This window comes from Coffea arabica, chromosome 2c, assembly GCF_036785885.1.
Source record: "Coffea arabica cultivar ET-39 chromosome 2c, Coffea Arabica ET-39 HiFi, whole genome shotgun sequence".
NCBI lineage: Eukaryota > Viridiplantae > Streptophyta > Magnoliopsida > Gentianales > Rubiaceae > Coffea > Coffea arabica.
The window spans coordinates 23703421-23721128 of NC_092312.1; the positions used below are offsets into that span (position 1 = coordinate 23703421).

Consider the following 17708-nt stretch of genomic DNA (forward strand, 5'->3'; position numbering starts at 1 on the left):
GATACGAGAGTTGGAGGCCGCAGTTCTGGCAGAGCAGCAGCAGTCTGATGCTTACCGTGATCAGGCTCATGCGGTGACTGGACGTTTGATGCACATAGTTGGACACATACGAGACCGGACCGACCACATCCTGACTGAGTGCGAGGCACTTGTAGAGGATGTGATGCAGGACTTAGCCGAGGAGGGCCAAGCGCCTGTAGCTCCTGCCGCTCCCGGTGGCCCTGAGGAGGATCCAGGGGAGGGTCCTGAGGAGGACCTGGAGGAGGAGCCGAGCGCGTCCTCGGAGTCGGTTGGGTCGGCGTCTAGCCAGACCACTTGTTAGGATCAGGGTTTAGGAGTTTTTGTGAGTTAGTTAGGAACATAGTGGGACGACACGTCTTCTTTTGTTTTTGTTTTAGACGTGTCCTGGTGGATGTAAATACCTTTTGTTCTATGTTCCTTGGCTGTTATAGCCTTTGACTATGTGACTTGTTGGCCTGTATATATGACTTGTTTGATATGTAAATAAAGTGCTTGTTTCTTACGGGTTTCTTTGCCTCTAATTATATTGTTACAACGCAATATATGAGTCGTACCTTACCATGTTTATATATTTCTAGTTGGTTAACTCTCAACATGGAAGATAAGAGAAGTCGGACTAAGAAAGCTAATCGAGAACGCGGTTCTAGGCGAGGCCGTGAAGGTGAACAAGTACAGGAACCGGTGCCTGAACCGAGAGAGGAGAGGGAGGCAGCGGTTGAGCAGCAACCTGAACCCCAGACTGCCGGGGGAGATCAGGTGGCCACTGCCATCCAACAGATGACCAATATTTTGACTCGGTTGGTGGAGCAACAGGGTCAAGGTTCTGTAAATCAACCTAGAGACCCTGATTCAAGGCAGGATAGAGCCTTGGAGAGATTCCAGAAATTCTCGCCACCCAAATTCTTAGGAGGACCAGATCCGTATGAGGCTGAGAAATGGCTGGAGGCCATGGTAAATATATTTGCTGCCCTAAACTACACTGAGGAGAGACAAGTCCAATTTGCCGTATTTCAATTTGAAGGGCCAGCTAGGGCTTGGTGGAATGTAGTGAGGGCCAAGTGGGAGAGAGAGGAAACTGCCTGGACTTGGCTAAACTTTGTACGGGACTTCAACGAAAAATACCTTCCACCCATCGTCCAGGAGAAGAGAGAGGACGAATTCATTAAACTCCGTCAGGGACTGATGAGTGTAACTGAGTATGAGACTCAGTTTACCAAATTGTCTAAATTCGCTCCCGAATTGATTGCTACGGAACCAAGGAAAGTACGAAGGTTTATACAAGGGTTAAATGTGGAATTGCAAGAAGCCTTAGCAGCGGTCCAAATCAATACTTTCACGGAGGTTCTGGAGAAGGGTTTAAGGATAGAAATTGCTAGGACGCAAGTAAGGAATTTCCATGCTAAGCGGAAAGGGGCACCTAGTGGAGCCCAAGGGTCGGTACGAGGCGAGCGGAGCATGCCACCTGCTAAATCCGGTCGTGGAGCTGGAGGTGGACGATTTTCGAACACGTTTAGGGGTAGTGCTCTGAGAGGGAATGCCCAGAGGGGAGGCCAAGGTGGTAGAGGTCAAGGTAGAGGTTTTACTCAGGCAGGCCAAACCTCTACTCCCCGAGTGACATGTGGGTATTGTGGAAAATCGAACCACACTGAGGACGAGTGCTGGAGAAAGGCTCGAAAGTGTTTGAGGTGCGGAAGTGCTGATCATCAGATGGTCAATTGTCCGCTAATCAATGACACTCAGTCGACTGCCAAGTCAAACCCAAAGCCGACTACTGCTGGAGGGGCCAGGTCGAGGGTACCGGCCAGAGTGTACTCGCTAGATCAAACAACTGTGCCTGAACCAACCAGGGTGGTAGAAGGTACAATCCCTGTTTTTCACCGCCTAGCTAGAATTTTAATAGACCCCGGTGCTACTCACTCTTTTGTTAATCCTACATTTATGCTTGGAATTGACTTGAAAGTTGAAAAGTTACCTTATGACTTAGAGGTAAGAACACCTACGGGTAATCAAATCTTGCTGGCAAATGATGTGTATAAGAATTGTGATATTTGGGTTGGAGAACGGAAATTGGTAGTGGATCTCATTAGTCTAGCCATTAAGGGGTACGATGTCATTCTAGGTATGGATTGGCTAGCTTATTACCATGCTCGGGTAGACTGTAGGTTAAAAGTGGTTGAATTTTGTATACCAGGAGAGGCAACTCTAAAGCTTGATGTGAGAGGTATGATAGCCTCTTCTGCACTTATCTCAGGTATAAGGGCTAGAAAATTGCTTAGTCGTGGGGCTCGTGGTTAGCTAACTTTCCTAATTAACACTCCAGGAGAAAATACTAAGTTGGAAGACGTGCCAGTAATCAGTGAATTTCCGGACGTATTTCCGGAGGAATTGAAGTCCTTGCCACCTGAAAGGGAGGTGGAATTTAAGGTTGATTTAGTACCCGGAACCACTCCCATTTCTAAAACTCCTTATCGTATGGCACCTGCTGAGCTTAAGGAATTAAAGGTGCAATTACAGGACTTGCTAGAACGGGGGTTCATACATGAGAGCGAGTCGCCGTGGGGAGCTCCAGTGTTATTTGTTAAAAAGAAAGACGGAAGTTTGAGGTTGTGTATTGACTATCGAGGGCTGAATGCAGTAACTATTAAGAATAAATATCCTTTGCCCCACATAGATGAGTTATTTGATCAGTTACAAGGGGCCGTAGTGTTTTCCAAGTTGGACCTGCGACAAGGGTATTATCAATTGAGAGTTAGGAAGGAGGATGTGCCAAAAACAGCGTTTAATACTCGATATGGGTATTTTGAGTTCGCAGTGATGCCTTTTGGTTTAACCAATGCCCCAGCAGCATTCATGGATTTAATGCATCGAGTGTTCAAACCTTACTTGGATAGGTTTATAGTGGTGTTCATTGATGATATCTTGGTGTATTCGAGGTCAAGGGAGGAGCATGAACAACATTTGCGGATAGTATTGCAAACCCTAAGAGAGCGCCAACTATTTGCTAAGTTCAGTAAGTGTGAATTTTGGTTGGAAGAGGTGGCGTTTTTAGGTCATATAATTTCAAAAGATGGGCTTGCTGTAGACCCGACGAAAGTGGAAGCTGTGGCTAAGTGGAAGCGGCCAGAAAATCCCACAGAGGTTCGAAGTTTTCTAGGTTTGGCAGGATACTACCGCAGATTTATAAAGAATTTCTCGAGAATTGCAGGACCCTTGACTAACCTGACCAAGAAACAAGGAAAATATATTTGGGATGTTAAGTGTGAAAGTATCTTTCAAGAGCTTAAGAAACAATTGACTATGGCTCCAGTTTTAGCTTTGCCCAGTGGAAAGGATAGTTATACGGTTTATACCGATGCTTCAAAAGAAGGGCTAGGGTGCGTGTTGATGCAGAATAGGAATGTGATTGCCTACGCATCCCGAAAGTTAAAAACTCATGAGCAAAATTACCCGACCCATGACTTGGAACTTGCAGCTGTAGTGTTCGCTTTGAAGAAATGGCGACATTATCTCTATGGTGTAACTTTCGAGGTTTATACGGATTATAAGAGCCTTAAGTATCTGTTTTCTCAGAAAGAGTTAAATCTAAGACAACGTCGGTGGGTAGAGTTCTTAGAGGATTATGATTGCACAATTAACTATCATCCTGGAAAGGCCAACGTTGTAGCAGATGCTTTAAGCCGGAAGGCTCAACTAGCAAGTTCTATAGTGAGAGAGTGGAGCCTATTGGAAGATGTATGTGAGTGGAAACCTCGTTTGGAACTGGAAAAGGTGGTTTTTGGAAATATTAAGGCAAAATCGGCATTGATGGAACGAATCAAAGAGGGCCAAGTGAAGGATCCAATAGTGCAGAAGTGGGTAGAGAGAGTGAAGAAAGGGGAGTTACCTAATTTTAATCTAAGCCCTGATGGAATTTTAAAGTTTCGAAATCGTGTCGTGGTACCTAGGGATGAGGAATTGAAAAGGGAGATTTTAGAGGAATCACATTGCTCTAGGTATACGGTGCACCCAGGGAATAATAAAATGTACCAAGATCTTAGGAATCTGTATTGGTGGGAGAAAATGAAGGCGGAGATTGCCCAGTTTGTGCAAAAATGTCTTACGTGCCAACAGGTGAAAGCTGAGCATCAAAAGCCGTCAGGTTTGTTACAGCCTTTAGAGATCCCTGAGTGGAAGTGGGAGCACATAACGATGGATTTTGTGTCAGTATTGCCACGAACACAAAAGGGGCATGATGCAATTTGGGTAATAGTGGATCGATTGACTAAGACTGCACATTTCTTGCCAATAAATATGAAATATCCTTTGGAGAAACTTGCTAAAAATTATATGGATGAGGTAGTGAGACTACATGGGGTACCAGTAAGCATTGTATCAGATAGAGACCCTAGGTTTGTATCCCGATTCTGGCAGAAATTACAAGAGGCTCTAGGAACTAAGCTGAGTTATAGCACAGCATATCACCCGCAAACTGATGGACAATCTGAGAGAACTATTCAAACTCTTGAGGATATGCTGAGAGGCTGTATTGTGGATTTTGGAGGAAGTTGGAGCCAATACTTGACTTTGGTTGAATTCGCGTATAACAATAGTTATCATTCCTCTATTCAAATGGCTCCATATGAAGCTTTGTACGGACGACGATGTCGATCTCCAATCCATTGGGATGAAGTAGGGGAGAGAAAAGTCATAGATCCAACTACTATACCATGGGTTGAGGAAGCCTATGAAAAGGTGAAAGTGATCCGCCAGAGACTTCAAACCGCCCAAAGCCGTTAGAAAAGCTATGCTGATCATAGGAGGAAAGACTTGGAGTTTGAAATAGGAGATAAGGTGTTTCTTCGGATCACACCATTGAAGGGAAAGATTAGATCCGGAAAAGGGAAAAAGTTGCAACCACGATATATAGGACCTTTCAATGTGCTACAACGAATAGGAAAGGTGGCTTATCGACTTGAGTTACCAGCTAGCTTATCTAGGATCCATGATGTTTTTCACGTTTCTTTGCTTAAGAAATACCATCCGGATCCGACTCACATTTTCCCACCCGAAGATGTTGAACTTGACGAGTCTTTAACCTATGAAGAACGACCTATTCAAATACTGGATCGAAAGATGAAGGACCTAAGAAACAAGCAGATTCCTTTAGTAAAGGTACTATGGAAGCATCATGAAGTGAAAGAAGCAACTTGGGAGCTAGAAACGGATATGCAAGAAAAGTATCCTGGCCTGTTCACGACAAAAGGTATGAATTTCGAGGTCGAAATTCTTTTAAGGGGGAGAGAATGTGAGGACCCGCAAATTTCCTACATTTTTTTCCTCAAAAATGCCTTTTATTTGAAAATTATTATTTATTAAGGCCCCCTACCTCATTATATCACACTAAGTGTAAATAAACCTAGAAAATAAGGTTTTACGCTTTGGTTTCAAGTTTTGAGCAAAATTAGGGTTTTTACGATTTTTCCGCCGGATGAATTTTCGGTACTGGCCAATGATCAATTTGATGATTAAAAGTGACTCTTAAGTGAGAAATAATATGTGAGTAGTAGCAATGATATAAGGTTAGTGAATGGGAGGTAAAAACCCTAGTACGTGAGTTTTTAAGAAAAACGGCGCGAACCGGCGGGTCCCGCGCATTACCGATTGAACGCACCGCTTGACCACCATTTTTTTTCTTATCCAACAAGTTGTTGACTTTGGCACATAATATCTTCTCTCTTGGCAGCATGTTGACCGAAAATTGGTGGCTAAGAAAGGCAAGAAAAAAAGAGAAAAAAAGAAAGGGTGGTGGTGGTGACACTTGTCACCACCTCATGGCTTCTTACCAAGACAAACTCCATCCATATAACCTTAACACTTAGCCAATTCTTCCTCATTTCTGCTGGTGCTGGCCGAACTTAGCTTGGAGAAAACACCAAGGAAGATTTCTTCATTTCACCTTCAAATCCAACAACTTAGTGAGAAAATCAACAAAGTAAACCGATTAAACCTACTCTTGAGTGATTATCTAGTGATTGGTGGTGGAAATTTGGGAAGAGAGAGCTTGGGGCTATACTTGGGGAACTCAAATCAAGGTAAGAGGATGATATCTCTCCAACTTTCTCTTTCAATCATGGTTAAAGTAAGCTTAGTAGCTTGATTGGTGGTAGATTCATGGATGCTAGCATGTGTAGAAGTTTTTCCCCAATTTATTTGATGAACTAGGGTTTCTGAATTTCTGCTCAAGTTGATGTATGATGCATGAATGTTGCAATTAAAGTTATATAAGGTTGTTTAGTGGTGATTAGAACCAGAAATTTGAGGAAATTACACTTAGAGCTAAAAATTCCAGATTTCTGGAAAATTTCCCAAGCATTCTGTCCGAAATTGTATCTATATGTTAGAGGCCGAATTGGCCTTTGGTCAAAGAAGGAAAGTTGTAGAGAATGGTGTTTTATAGGTGCCTGTAAAATTTCAGCTCAATCGGAGCAACGTAGGATGTGAAAAGTCCAAAATACCCTTACTGTTCTAGGTATTTCCCAGCAGTCCGTTTCAGCAGTTGAGTCTAGTTTACCACGATTTTTGACCAGGATCCATTTTGATTTAGCTCTGGACCAAAACATGAAAGTTGTGGTGCTATGAAGTAGCTTTAAAATGCCTCTAAGAACACCTAATTCGGACTTGTGTACACTGAGTTAGGTTCATTACAGTGTTCTGCGTTTAAACAACCGACGAATTGGTTTCAGGTTTAGTAATTCGAGAATTTGACTAAGTTACATTGGAAACTGGACTACGTGACCTTCATGAATGTTGCAGCTCTGTGTCTTAGCTTCGAAACGGCGTAGGTTTAGTTTTAATCCGATAAGCGTAGCCTCGGGTATGGTATTACCGCATTTGTACGTCAAATCTGTCTTGAACTAAATTGCGTTTCTGCACTTGTACTTAATACGATTCTTGTTATTATGATATGGTGAGCCTATGGAACGGCTCTTGACATAAATTGCTGATTGTATGATGTTGGGATGTTGTTGAAGAAAAATAATGAAGCCTAAATGGCTGGAAATTAGGTAAACACAAAGGGCATGCTGTCCGAATTTTTACTCGAAGTCTAGAAAACTATCTTTGCGACTTGAGTGAAGGTTAAGTGATTATTCCTTGAACTATCGAGGACCTTTGTCATTTGTTTATCAAGGGTTATATGTTAGGACTTGGCCGAACTTGTACCCTTAGGAAAACGATATGAAACACTATGAAATCGTTTTACTTGCACTTTTGACTCAAGAGTCATTTTCAAGCAAAAATGTTATCAAATTTTTCAGTTTGAAGAGCGAGCAACTATTTCACGACTCTTCTCAAGTGAATTTCAATTTCTTGATTCTTAATTGAACGAAACGCTTAAGTTTCGAATCTTAGTTGATTTTCAAAGTTCTCAAGTTGAGTTTTATCGCAGATTTGGACTCCCAACCCGGAGTACCACCTCGACGCGAAAACTAGAAGCACTATTGTGATGAGTGCTTCCAAATATCCGATTGTACTTGATGTGTGTGTTCCCTACTTGACTTGCGTGATTACATGACAATGAATGAAAGGGCAAGGGTGTACTTTATCGCACTTGCCCTAATATGACCTGTTCTTGCTATTGATCATACTTGACTTGTTGTACATGTACTTGAATTATATCTTGCCTGGAATTCCAGAAACCCTGTGGCTAGTTAATCGAGTCGAGCCGGCAAGGGTCTGGTCGATTAGATAACAAACCCTGGGTCATTTGTAATGTCGAGTGGAGTGTTATCTCCTCGACTAACGGTATACTCGAGTATTACCACCCATGTTTTGTATGGCGTGCGGGCCCGGAATAGGGGGGTTGATTGGTGGACGGAAATTGGCGTGTAGCGGAGTTTATTTGGACTTGAAATTACTTGAAAGTTGATGGAGTGTCAACTACCACTTGACCAAGCTGGAATGGAGCCGTAACATGAATACCGTATCCTTATATGTGAATGTGCATCTAATACTACTTGACTAGCTGAAGTACTATTTCCTTGATTTGACTTGTTTGCTCGCCATTTCACTTTTATTTTGCTATAACTTGGTTGCTGACCAATTTGATACTTGGGAACTTCACTGAGCTTTGGCTCACCCCGTTAGTTTGTTTTCCTTACAGGGGTACGGGTGACGCGAGAGACTTGTAAAAGACTAGTGTAGCTTTTTGTTTTGACTTTTGACTTTTTGGTCTTGTACTCGCGTTATTCCTCGAACGAAACATGTTGTACTTGGATTGTATACGTTTTGTACTAGTTGGTGTATTAAGACTTTGTACCTGATTCCTATCAATGTAAATTATAAGTTTGAATCGTGAATATTATTTATGGCGCATGGTTGTGTATATATGATTCGATTGAGATAGTGAGTGAGTCCTGGCGAGAGCTGGGCAGGCGGTCCGCTGAGCCCTTTGGTACGCCTTAGGGGGAGGTGGGGTCGTCACAATAATACCCTTAAAGAGGATGTTCAATTTCTTTTGGCTGAACCTTTTTTGAAAGTGTCATATGTATCCAGATAGGAATCAAGTCACGCATAACTGTGGATGAACTATATCTTCGTAAATACTTCATTGCCTTTTGAGGGATTGATAGTTGAAGGAAAATTTTCCATTAAAGAAAAATAACTTACACAAGTTTAAGGACCAATCCAATTATCTATACTATATACAAAGGAAATGAGGACTTTTGGTCTAAACAATATTTTATCGCTTTATATTCATTCTAAACTACTTCCATAACTACTAAGTACTATTATGTCCTTCAACCAAGTAAAATGTATTTCTTGTTGTTTTATTTTTTTAATTTATTTAATAAATCTTAATTTTTATAAGCAACTACCAGTTGTGGTTGTTGTTTTATTTTTTTAATTTATTTAATAAATCTTAATTTTTATAAGCAACTACCAGTTGTGGTTGTGGATTATACCAAATAACTATTTGTTTATACATTTTATTTTGGCAAATTTTCTTCATAGCTGTTGTAAAAATATCGAGCCAATTATCTTAGAAATGATTTCAACAAGTGTACTAAAAAATGTTTTACAAATATATTTTTGGTTAGTTGCACGCATATTTGTGTATGCCTCAAACACTAGATTAATATAAAGTTTCACGGTCATGAATGATAAGACAGACACAAAGGTCTAGATTATTCATATCTTTTATTACCACAAAAGGCAAGATGGGCACTATGGCCAATTGTTATAAAATTTGTCTTATAATGAACTCAAAAAGCAAAATTTGAGCATTTGAGCCGATTCCAAATTAGTTTTGTTTGAAATGGAGACGAGGAAAAGAGCTGGCCTAGCCAATTTGGACAACTCATCTTCCACAAAGTCTAGCGAAGGAACCAGTGATGCATCACCTGCACAACAAGAGAACGGAACCACCAAGAAGCAACGGAACTGAATACTTAAGGCTGCCCTATTAAAGTATCTATACTCATCTACTACTACTACTATAACTAAATAAGGGACTCCATAGAGCCAGAACTACAGCATTTACTCTCTTTTTGCACTCCAATCTTTCCTTCATGGACTATTACTACTGTTCTCATTCTCTGACTTTATGGATTACTTTATGGACTATTTGTGGTTTGCAATGGTAACTGCTTCTCATTATTTGATGGCTATTTCTTCTTGTAATGTACTATTGTTTACTCCACAAAACAACCTCCTTCCCCACAGGCACCAAACACCCGCGCGATGCGCGGGCACTCCCCCCCTAGTATCTTTGTATGTTTTGTACTTGTATAGATATTGCTTCACTCAATCATTTGTCCAAAAAGTATTTTTATAAGATTTGTCCTTGTTTGATAATTTAATCTAACACTTAAAATTAATAAATTCAGATCTTAACATGTTTATATACGTTTGACAACAAATAATTGAACATCTAAATTAATTAAGTAATAATAAATTTTTTAGGCAAAATTTACTCCAAAAAAAATAAGTAATAAGTTATTCATTTATCACTTAATGTAATATACACTCAAATATATCAGATCTAGTACTTAATAATTTAATAAATTTAGACTTCAAATTTTAGAATTCAAATTTCAGTTTTAAGATTTCAACTTTATCACCCCCTTGGGTTCCATAACCTATCAATTAGGAGTCAAACGTTTTATCAATTATGTTGTGCTTTGTTGTCACCTAAGCATTATTGTCTTCAAGTTATCGACTTCTTTTATATTTGTAGTTATGAAGAGAAAATTTTCTGATGGTTTATAAAATGATAAATAATATGATCAAACAATAAATCCATAAAGACAAGACTTTAGATGTGTTAATGGCCTCGTTTATCATATTGAGAGTGTATCACTTCAAGTCTCCGAGTGATACAGCTCACATTTTAACAAATACACCAAATCAAATTTTGACTTATTTACTACAACTAATTTTCTATTTACATTTTTAGAAATAAATGTTGAAACAAGTTTTAAGCAATGTTGTGGTTTTGTGTGACAAGTAAGAAAGTGAACATGCATAAATATAAGGAAAATTTCCCAAATTGGTCCCTAATATTTTTGCAAAAAACTTTTTTAGTTCCCAACATTTAAAATCAATCAAAATCATCCATAACATATAAATTATTATCCATTTTGATCATAATGATCGTATTTGCTCATTTCTCCGACTGAAAATAGCACGCCTCTCTCACGGCAGCATATTTTTAAGTACAAAATTGAAAAACATCCTTCATTCTCGGTTGAAAGTAAAAATACCCCTTTTCACCTCTCCTCCTAAAATTACAATCACAAAAAACCCGTTTTTCCCCTAAAAGACCAACCAGCAATTCCAAAACTCAGTTGCAAACTTAGCTGCCGAAGGCCGAATTTGCTGTTGCTTTTGAAGATGCTACGCGAATCAGTACTGAAAGATTCAATTCCCCTGTTCCCTTTATTTGGAAGGTTAAACGGGCTCTGAATGTTGGATCAGAGAGGGAACTTAAGGAAGCTGTTGATCAAGTTCGGGAATTTGCCAAGCAGATCATCAAAGAAAATAAGGTAGAAGTGGAAGAAAAATCATCAATTGATTCAGCTGATTTCTTGTCACGATTCTTAAGCTCAGGCCACTCCAATGAAGATTCGTCACCAACATTGTTATTAGCTTTATCTTGGCAGGCCGAGACACAACCTCTGCCGCATTAACATGATTCTTCTGGTTAGTCTTTGGCAACCCAAATGTTCAGAAGAAAATCATAGAAGAAATAAAAAAAAAAGTTTGAATCTCCAGTATACGATGAAGTTAAGGATATGGTTTACACGCATGCTTCACTTTGCGAAACCACGAGACTCTACCCATTGGTTCCTACAGATACTAAAGAAGTAACAGAGGATGATGTATTGCCCGATGGGACAGTTGTTAGGAAGGGCACCAGTGTGACTTATCATCCCTATGCAAAATTGCAAATAGAGGAGGTGTGGGGTTCGAATTGGGCGGAATTCAGGCCAGAGAGGTGGTTGGAGAGGGATGGACTGAGCGGAAAGTGAAACTTTGTAGGTAAGGACTCGTACATCTCTCCTGTATTTCAGGCTGACCTAAGGATTTGTCTTAGAAAGGAGATGGCTTTCCTGCAGAAGAAGAGGGTGGTTGCTAGTGTCCTACGGCGATTTAAGGTGGTGCCGGCACTAGAGAAAGGAGTGGAGCCGGTGTTCTTGTAAGGATTTAAAGTGCTGGTGTCTTTTGGTTTTGTCTTTAAAAATATGCCAACGCGAGAGGCGTGCTATTTTCAGTCGGAGAAATGAACAAATACAAGTATTATGGTAAAAATGGATCATAATTTATATGTTAGTGATGATTTTTAAATGCTAGGAATTAAAAAAAATTTTGTGAAAATATTAGGGATCAATTTGACAAATTTCCCTAAATATAAAATCGAAAGTTAAGCAATGAAATTCTAAGCTAAAGTTTTGCATCAAAACTACAAGATGTGAATTTAGTAAAACTAACCAGTTTTGGTATGTTTGATTTTTTTATAAGATAATGAATAAATAAAGTGACAAAAGAAATCTGGTTATGATTGAGATTTTAAAATTTAGAAGCCTCCTACCCTCCCCATTTCATCAATCCCATCTCACATTGATTATGAGAATTATACTATTAATAAATGAGCTTTTTCGCTCGGTGTCCACAAGACATTTATTAACATCTCTACGTTCACCTAACATACCATCTAATATAAACATACTAACAATCGTTATCCTCTCATACGTTTATATTTTTATATTAACAATAGTTATCCTCTCATACGTTTATATACTTTCTCTATTTAATCTTATTTATCATATTTTGTATTTATTTATTTTTTTAAATTAATTTTACAATTTTAAAAATATGACATTTGAAATATACGTTAACGGATATGGACTAATCTTATTTATCATCTCTTGTATATATATATATTTTTTAATTAATTTTACAATTTTAAAAATATGACATTTGAAATATACGTGTTAACGGATATGGACGCTCGTTACACAAACTCTAAAATTTTACAAACTCATTATAACAAATTAGATCTTGGAGTTTCCTAGAAAACACATCAACCCCTGATATTAGTTAATAATTTTAATTTGATTAACGAGTTTGCTAGAAAAAAAAAAAAGGAAAATTGAAAGGAAAAATCCAGCACGTTAATGGTCGTCAAGTCATGTGGAACACCTTACCATTTGTTTCCGTTTAGCCCAAAAGCTTCCAAATTGAAAGATTTCTTTCTCCGTACATTTTTTCCCCCAGTTTCTCCAATTCCTCTCTTCCCGACTCCCCCTATTATCAAACCCCTACTACAACCTATAGCTTAGAATCCCGCCAGATTTCTCCGATCATTTTCCGGCGAGATCTCAAACTTCAGTCGTCGGAAAATTTTCGTCTGATCCGTTCTCTGTCTTCCGATTCGGTTAATTAATTTCATAGATCAGACTGATGGCTCCGGTTTCGGCTTTGGCTAAGTACAAGCTAGTTTTCCTAGGGGATCAATCCGTCGGCAAAACCAGTATTATCACTCGATTCATGTACGATAAGTTCGATAACACCTATCAGGTACTAATTATTTTCTCCCTAAATACCTGACTTATCATGTATATCAATTTTTTCTTTGGATCTGATTTAAGCAGTGCATTATATTTTGTCTTGGTTAAGGTTTTCTTTTACTTCAGGAATTGATGATTAAAGTGATGATCTCGTGTTTTATTAGCTTTATACGTGATCTGGTTTAGTTATTTTATGTTTTTTTGTTAGATTATTAGAACTTTATCGGATCCGACTGCTAAAATATAATGCATGAATTGCCAAGTCTACTGGAATTTCGATAATCTTGTAGGTAGAAATGGTCTTGAAGTATATCATAATTTTGGTCGTACTTTCTTAGTCTTCAAAGCTGTTAGATGTGTGATTCAGGATTTCAATGGCAACAATCATTACTACGATATGATTTGGCACTCTGTTACACTCTCTGGATTTTTTTGAGGAGGCCTGATGAGATAGTCTAACAAGCACTTGAGCAGTTATGCTTGAATTGAAGATTTGCACAATTGCAGTTACACTGGTTGTATTAGATTAATTATTTATGCTGACTTTACTTTATCAGGTTTGGGGCTGCTATGGAATAGTTTTTGACATAGATACAACATATCCATTCTTTGCCTGCTTGTGTCAAACATTTCAGTTTTCGGCTGTGTGTCTATTGTGAGACTGCATGGAGTCAGGCTTGTACCAATTTGTGAACACCATGCATTGTCTTCTTATTATTGCAGTTGATTTTCTTTTTATTCATCATCTGCATGTTGTGATAACCTTTGTTCTTATTAGACTCTTCATTACTAGTTTCGGCAGTGCTTCCCTGGTTCCTTTTTGCCCTTCTGTTTTGTGGTGCCATTTTCTTGCTGCACAATATTTGGACTGCACATTCTGACTGGTGCTGTCAACCTTGTTTATAGGTTTCATTCATTTCTTATCATTTTTATTTTGCTCCTTTTTTTCAAACACATGGGGTGGTAAAAGCATTTTTGTGCTTTTCTGATGTAAGTTGATGTAAAGCTAGGAATTAGGAGATCACCTAACATCTGAAGCCACGGCATACCTTTTGTTGCCAAGAATTTTACGTGAAGCTAGGAATGTTGGACCAAGTATGAATTGAAAAGCATTTACATCCAAAATACAGAATTCTAATTTGTGTACACCTTTATCAAGATAGACTCTCAACAAGTATTGGCTACTTGAGATTGTAAATTTTGGTGGCTTGTATTTGCATGTCATAGCAAGTTCCATCACTTAAACTCTTAAAAAATAGTATAGCAACTCAATGTTTCGTAGGTTGAGTAGATAAAAGAAAAGAGCAACAAAAGTCCACAGACCGCCTAATTGCACACTAAGGGCAGAGACATTCTCTGCAGTGGCGTAGTTTGAGCTCTCACCCCAGGCCCCCCGTTTGTGGGCAGGAAATAACCTCCTACGGTTGTAGGACTTTCTAAAATAACTTTGGTATAGTTTATTCTTGTGAACCTTCCTCTTTATCTTTTGCTTTGTTTTCGTTGTATCCGTGTAGCCCTTCAGAAAGTGTTCCCTTACCTTGAACTAAGTTGTGGAGACAGTAACTTTTAGATATTCAATACTTTTATTGCTTTGTTATTTTCATATTTACCTACTCGCAAGTTTTCTTTTGAAAGCATTTTTTGGTTGCCGTTGTATTGAGCTCATGAAGAAGTTATAGAAATGCCTTTTTAATCACAATCTGAAGTCTGTTATTTCTGCTTAAAATAGAAGTCTTCATTCTGTTTCACATTTTTTCCTCCAAACCTGAAATTTCTAAAATGGGTTCTTATTTGTATCTTAAATATCTATTCAGGCTACAATTGGCATTGATTTTCTGTCTAAGACAATGTATCTTGAAGATCGAACTGTTCGACTGCAGCTCTGGTAAGTGGTTTTAACTGAGAGAAGGGGGAAAAACCCTGCACATGTGTGCAATTGTATGAAATTAGTATGGTTCTGTTGCTTTGTCATTCTTGCTCTGCTAATGTAATAAATTCCTGGTAATAATTGTTCACGTACTAAGGAAGGGTGGTGAAGCTTTGAGATAACACTTTTCATCTTAGTTTCATACTAATTTTCATGATTTGCATGTCAAATTTTGGTTGGTGCGTAGTGTGGTTGTCTGCAATTTCTGGATTGTGCTAAGGATATTGGAAAAATTTCATTGTCAACTCAAAAAGGGTCAGCAATTTTGGTGCAAGCTTGTGTGTGTGTGTGTGCGTGTGTTTTGGGGGGGGGGGGGAATTGTTGCATAGTTGTAATTTTAATGTTATACTGCATAGTAATTAAATACAATTTGAAACTCACTTGCTTAAGGTTAGAGAAATTCATCTTGAGCTATGTGCTGTTTGAAAGTAAGACTAGTGGAATGACTTTTTTTATTTCCCCAACATTTACTGAATTGCTAATTGAAGGGTTATCTCTTCTTGTATGTTTGTGTAGGGATACTGCTGGACAAGAGAGATTTAGGAGTCTCATTCCAAGCTATATTAGGGACTCTTCAGTTGCTGTGATTGTGTTTGATGTTGCAAGTATGCCTTTTCTTTTGTTTTACTTTTTAGCTGTCTGAGCTTAATACATTGCTGTGTGTTAGATTTTAGCACAGAAGGGTTGATTATAGAGATTTGGAGCTGCTTTTTCTTTATTGGTTGCCTGATGTCAAATCAAATATTATGGGAAAATAATTTTACCAAGCACATGGGTTATTCATTCACTTTACTTTTAATCCAAACCGCCTATGTCAAATTGTTTTTGGCAGATATGTATACTGTTGTTGCATTGTGTCATGTTATCTAACTGTTTTGGCTGTTTTGGCTGTTTTGGGGGTTTAGGCAGACAGTCCTTCCTGAACACTTCAAAGTGGATTGAGGAGGTTCGCACTGAGAGAGGCAGCGATGTCATCATTGTCCTTGTTGGTAATAAAACTGACCTTGTGGATAAGAGGTAAGTATCATTTCAAAATTTTACACTTATCCCCCCTCTCTCTCTCTCTCTCTTGAGTTATGGACAAAACAATGGTCCAATTGTGGAATTTTTTTTAGAATCTGCCATGGAAGTTTAATTTGGAGCGGCTTGACCTTCCCACTAGAATGAGCAAATTTTAAGTGGTTTCTGGCATAAGCATGGTGAATTAATTTAGTCCCATTGTGGTGTATCTCACTTACAATTGCTGCATTTAGGATTTGAAGAGTTCATTACCATGGTCTGATTGCTAAGCAGTCATCAGACATGTAAAAATGAGAGCTCAGTTTTGCATTATCTCATGTAATTTGTACCAAACACTTGGCCATGGATAAGCTATTAATTGAACCATCTGTCATTCTGTTACAAGAATGATACAAGGAGCAGCTTCACTTGACACCAAGAGTTGTGTCTGATGAGCGCAATCTTTATTTATTCAATCGGTTGCAGGGAACTAAAACATTCTTGCATTCTCGCTTCTTCTGATTCGGATCTCAGGCAATGGATTAAGTAATATGATGAGTGATGATTGATTGTTGTGAAGTTTGTGTCTAGCTATGAAATGTTTGAGAGAGCGGAAACTTTGATTCCAACTTAAGTTTGATAGTGATAGCAAGTGATGATATTGCCAAAAACAAGAGAGGGATGAATGATATTATGGTTATGGGTGTAAGAATAGTGTGATAGATCTGTGCTTATGTATCTTATAGGAATCCTCCAAAAAGGAAGCATGGTGTTGCTTTTCAGTAGAATCACAGTTACATATTAATGACTCAACAAGCTTCCAACTTCCACAGTACTTGTGTTAAATTGTTATATTTCTAAACACTATGAAACCTAATATTGTAGAATGTTCTTTTAGAATTTTGTTTTAACCTTTCCCTCTTCTCATGCCTTGTCCTGTTTTTGTGTATGTATCAGGCAAGTTTCAATAGAGGAAGGAGAAGCCAAAGCTCGGGACCTCAATGTTATGTTTATTGAAACCAGTGCCAAGGCTGGTTTCAATATAAAGGTAAGTGCAGAAATGATCTATGGCTTGTGTCAAAGAGTGGACTGCTTTTGTACTTCCTTCTTCTTTTTTTTTTTTTCTTTTCTCAATGGCTTCTTAGGATGAAAGCTGATCTAGTGTACTTTTGGGCATTTTGTCAATGTTAAATTTATTTATGTCATTTGATTTGCAGGCGCTATTTAGAAAAATTGCTGCAGCCTTACCTGGAATGGAGACCCTTTCTTCTGCAAAGCAAGAAGACATGGTTGATGTCAATCTCAAGTCTAGCAACACAAATGCATCTCAGGCCCAACAGCAGTCCGGAGGGTGTGCCTGTTGATGATATTGATTAAAGATAACATCTACTTATCTTCCTCTATATTTTCTTTGAACCCGTGAGGTCTGTAAATTTTTCCCATGTCTTCCAGAGAATTTTACGTTTTTTTTTTTGTGTGGTGGATCATCAGGGAAGTTGAACTCAAACATCAGGTACTCGTCGTTCTAGTTAACTAGTCTATAGTATCTGTAATTTTTCATCTGTATGATTAATGTCGATTTGTAGACTTGTATTCAGATTTTGGCCCGTTGCTGCCAAATTTTGGTTTTGAATAGGTATGGGTTTTCATTTTAAGGGAACTTTGTAATTTGATTTCTTGTTGAGATTATGTCAAAAGATTTAGTATTGGGC

General features: G+C 38.5%; 1 protein-coding gene and 1 pseudogene across 1 annotated transcript; both read left to right on the forward strand.

The window, feature by feature from the left end:
• The first annotated feature begins 9604 nt into the window (after nt 1–9604).
• Nucleotides 9605–11702, forward strand: LOC113724098 (cytochrome P450 94A1-like; annotated as a pseudogene).
• A 903-nt stretch (nt 11703–12605) lies between these two features.
• Nucleotides 12606–17651, forward strand: LOC113726914 (ras-related protein RABH1b). Its single transcript, XM_027250831.2, has 6 exons — nt 12606–13080; nt 14885–14955; nt 15514–15602; nt 15903–16014; nt 16954–17044; nt 17214–17651. The coding sequence occupies exons 1-6, from the start codon at nt 12964–12966 to the stop codon at nt 17358–17360; spliced, it is 627 nt and encodes a 208-aa protein (XP_027106632.2). The 5' UTR covers nt 12606–12963; the 3' UTR covers nt 17361–17651.
• The last annotated feature ends 57 nt before the right edge of the window (nt 17652–17708 follow it).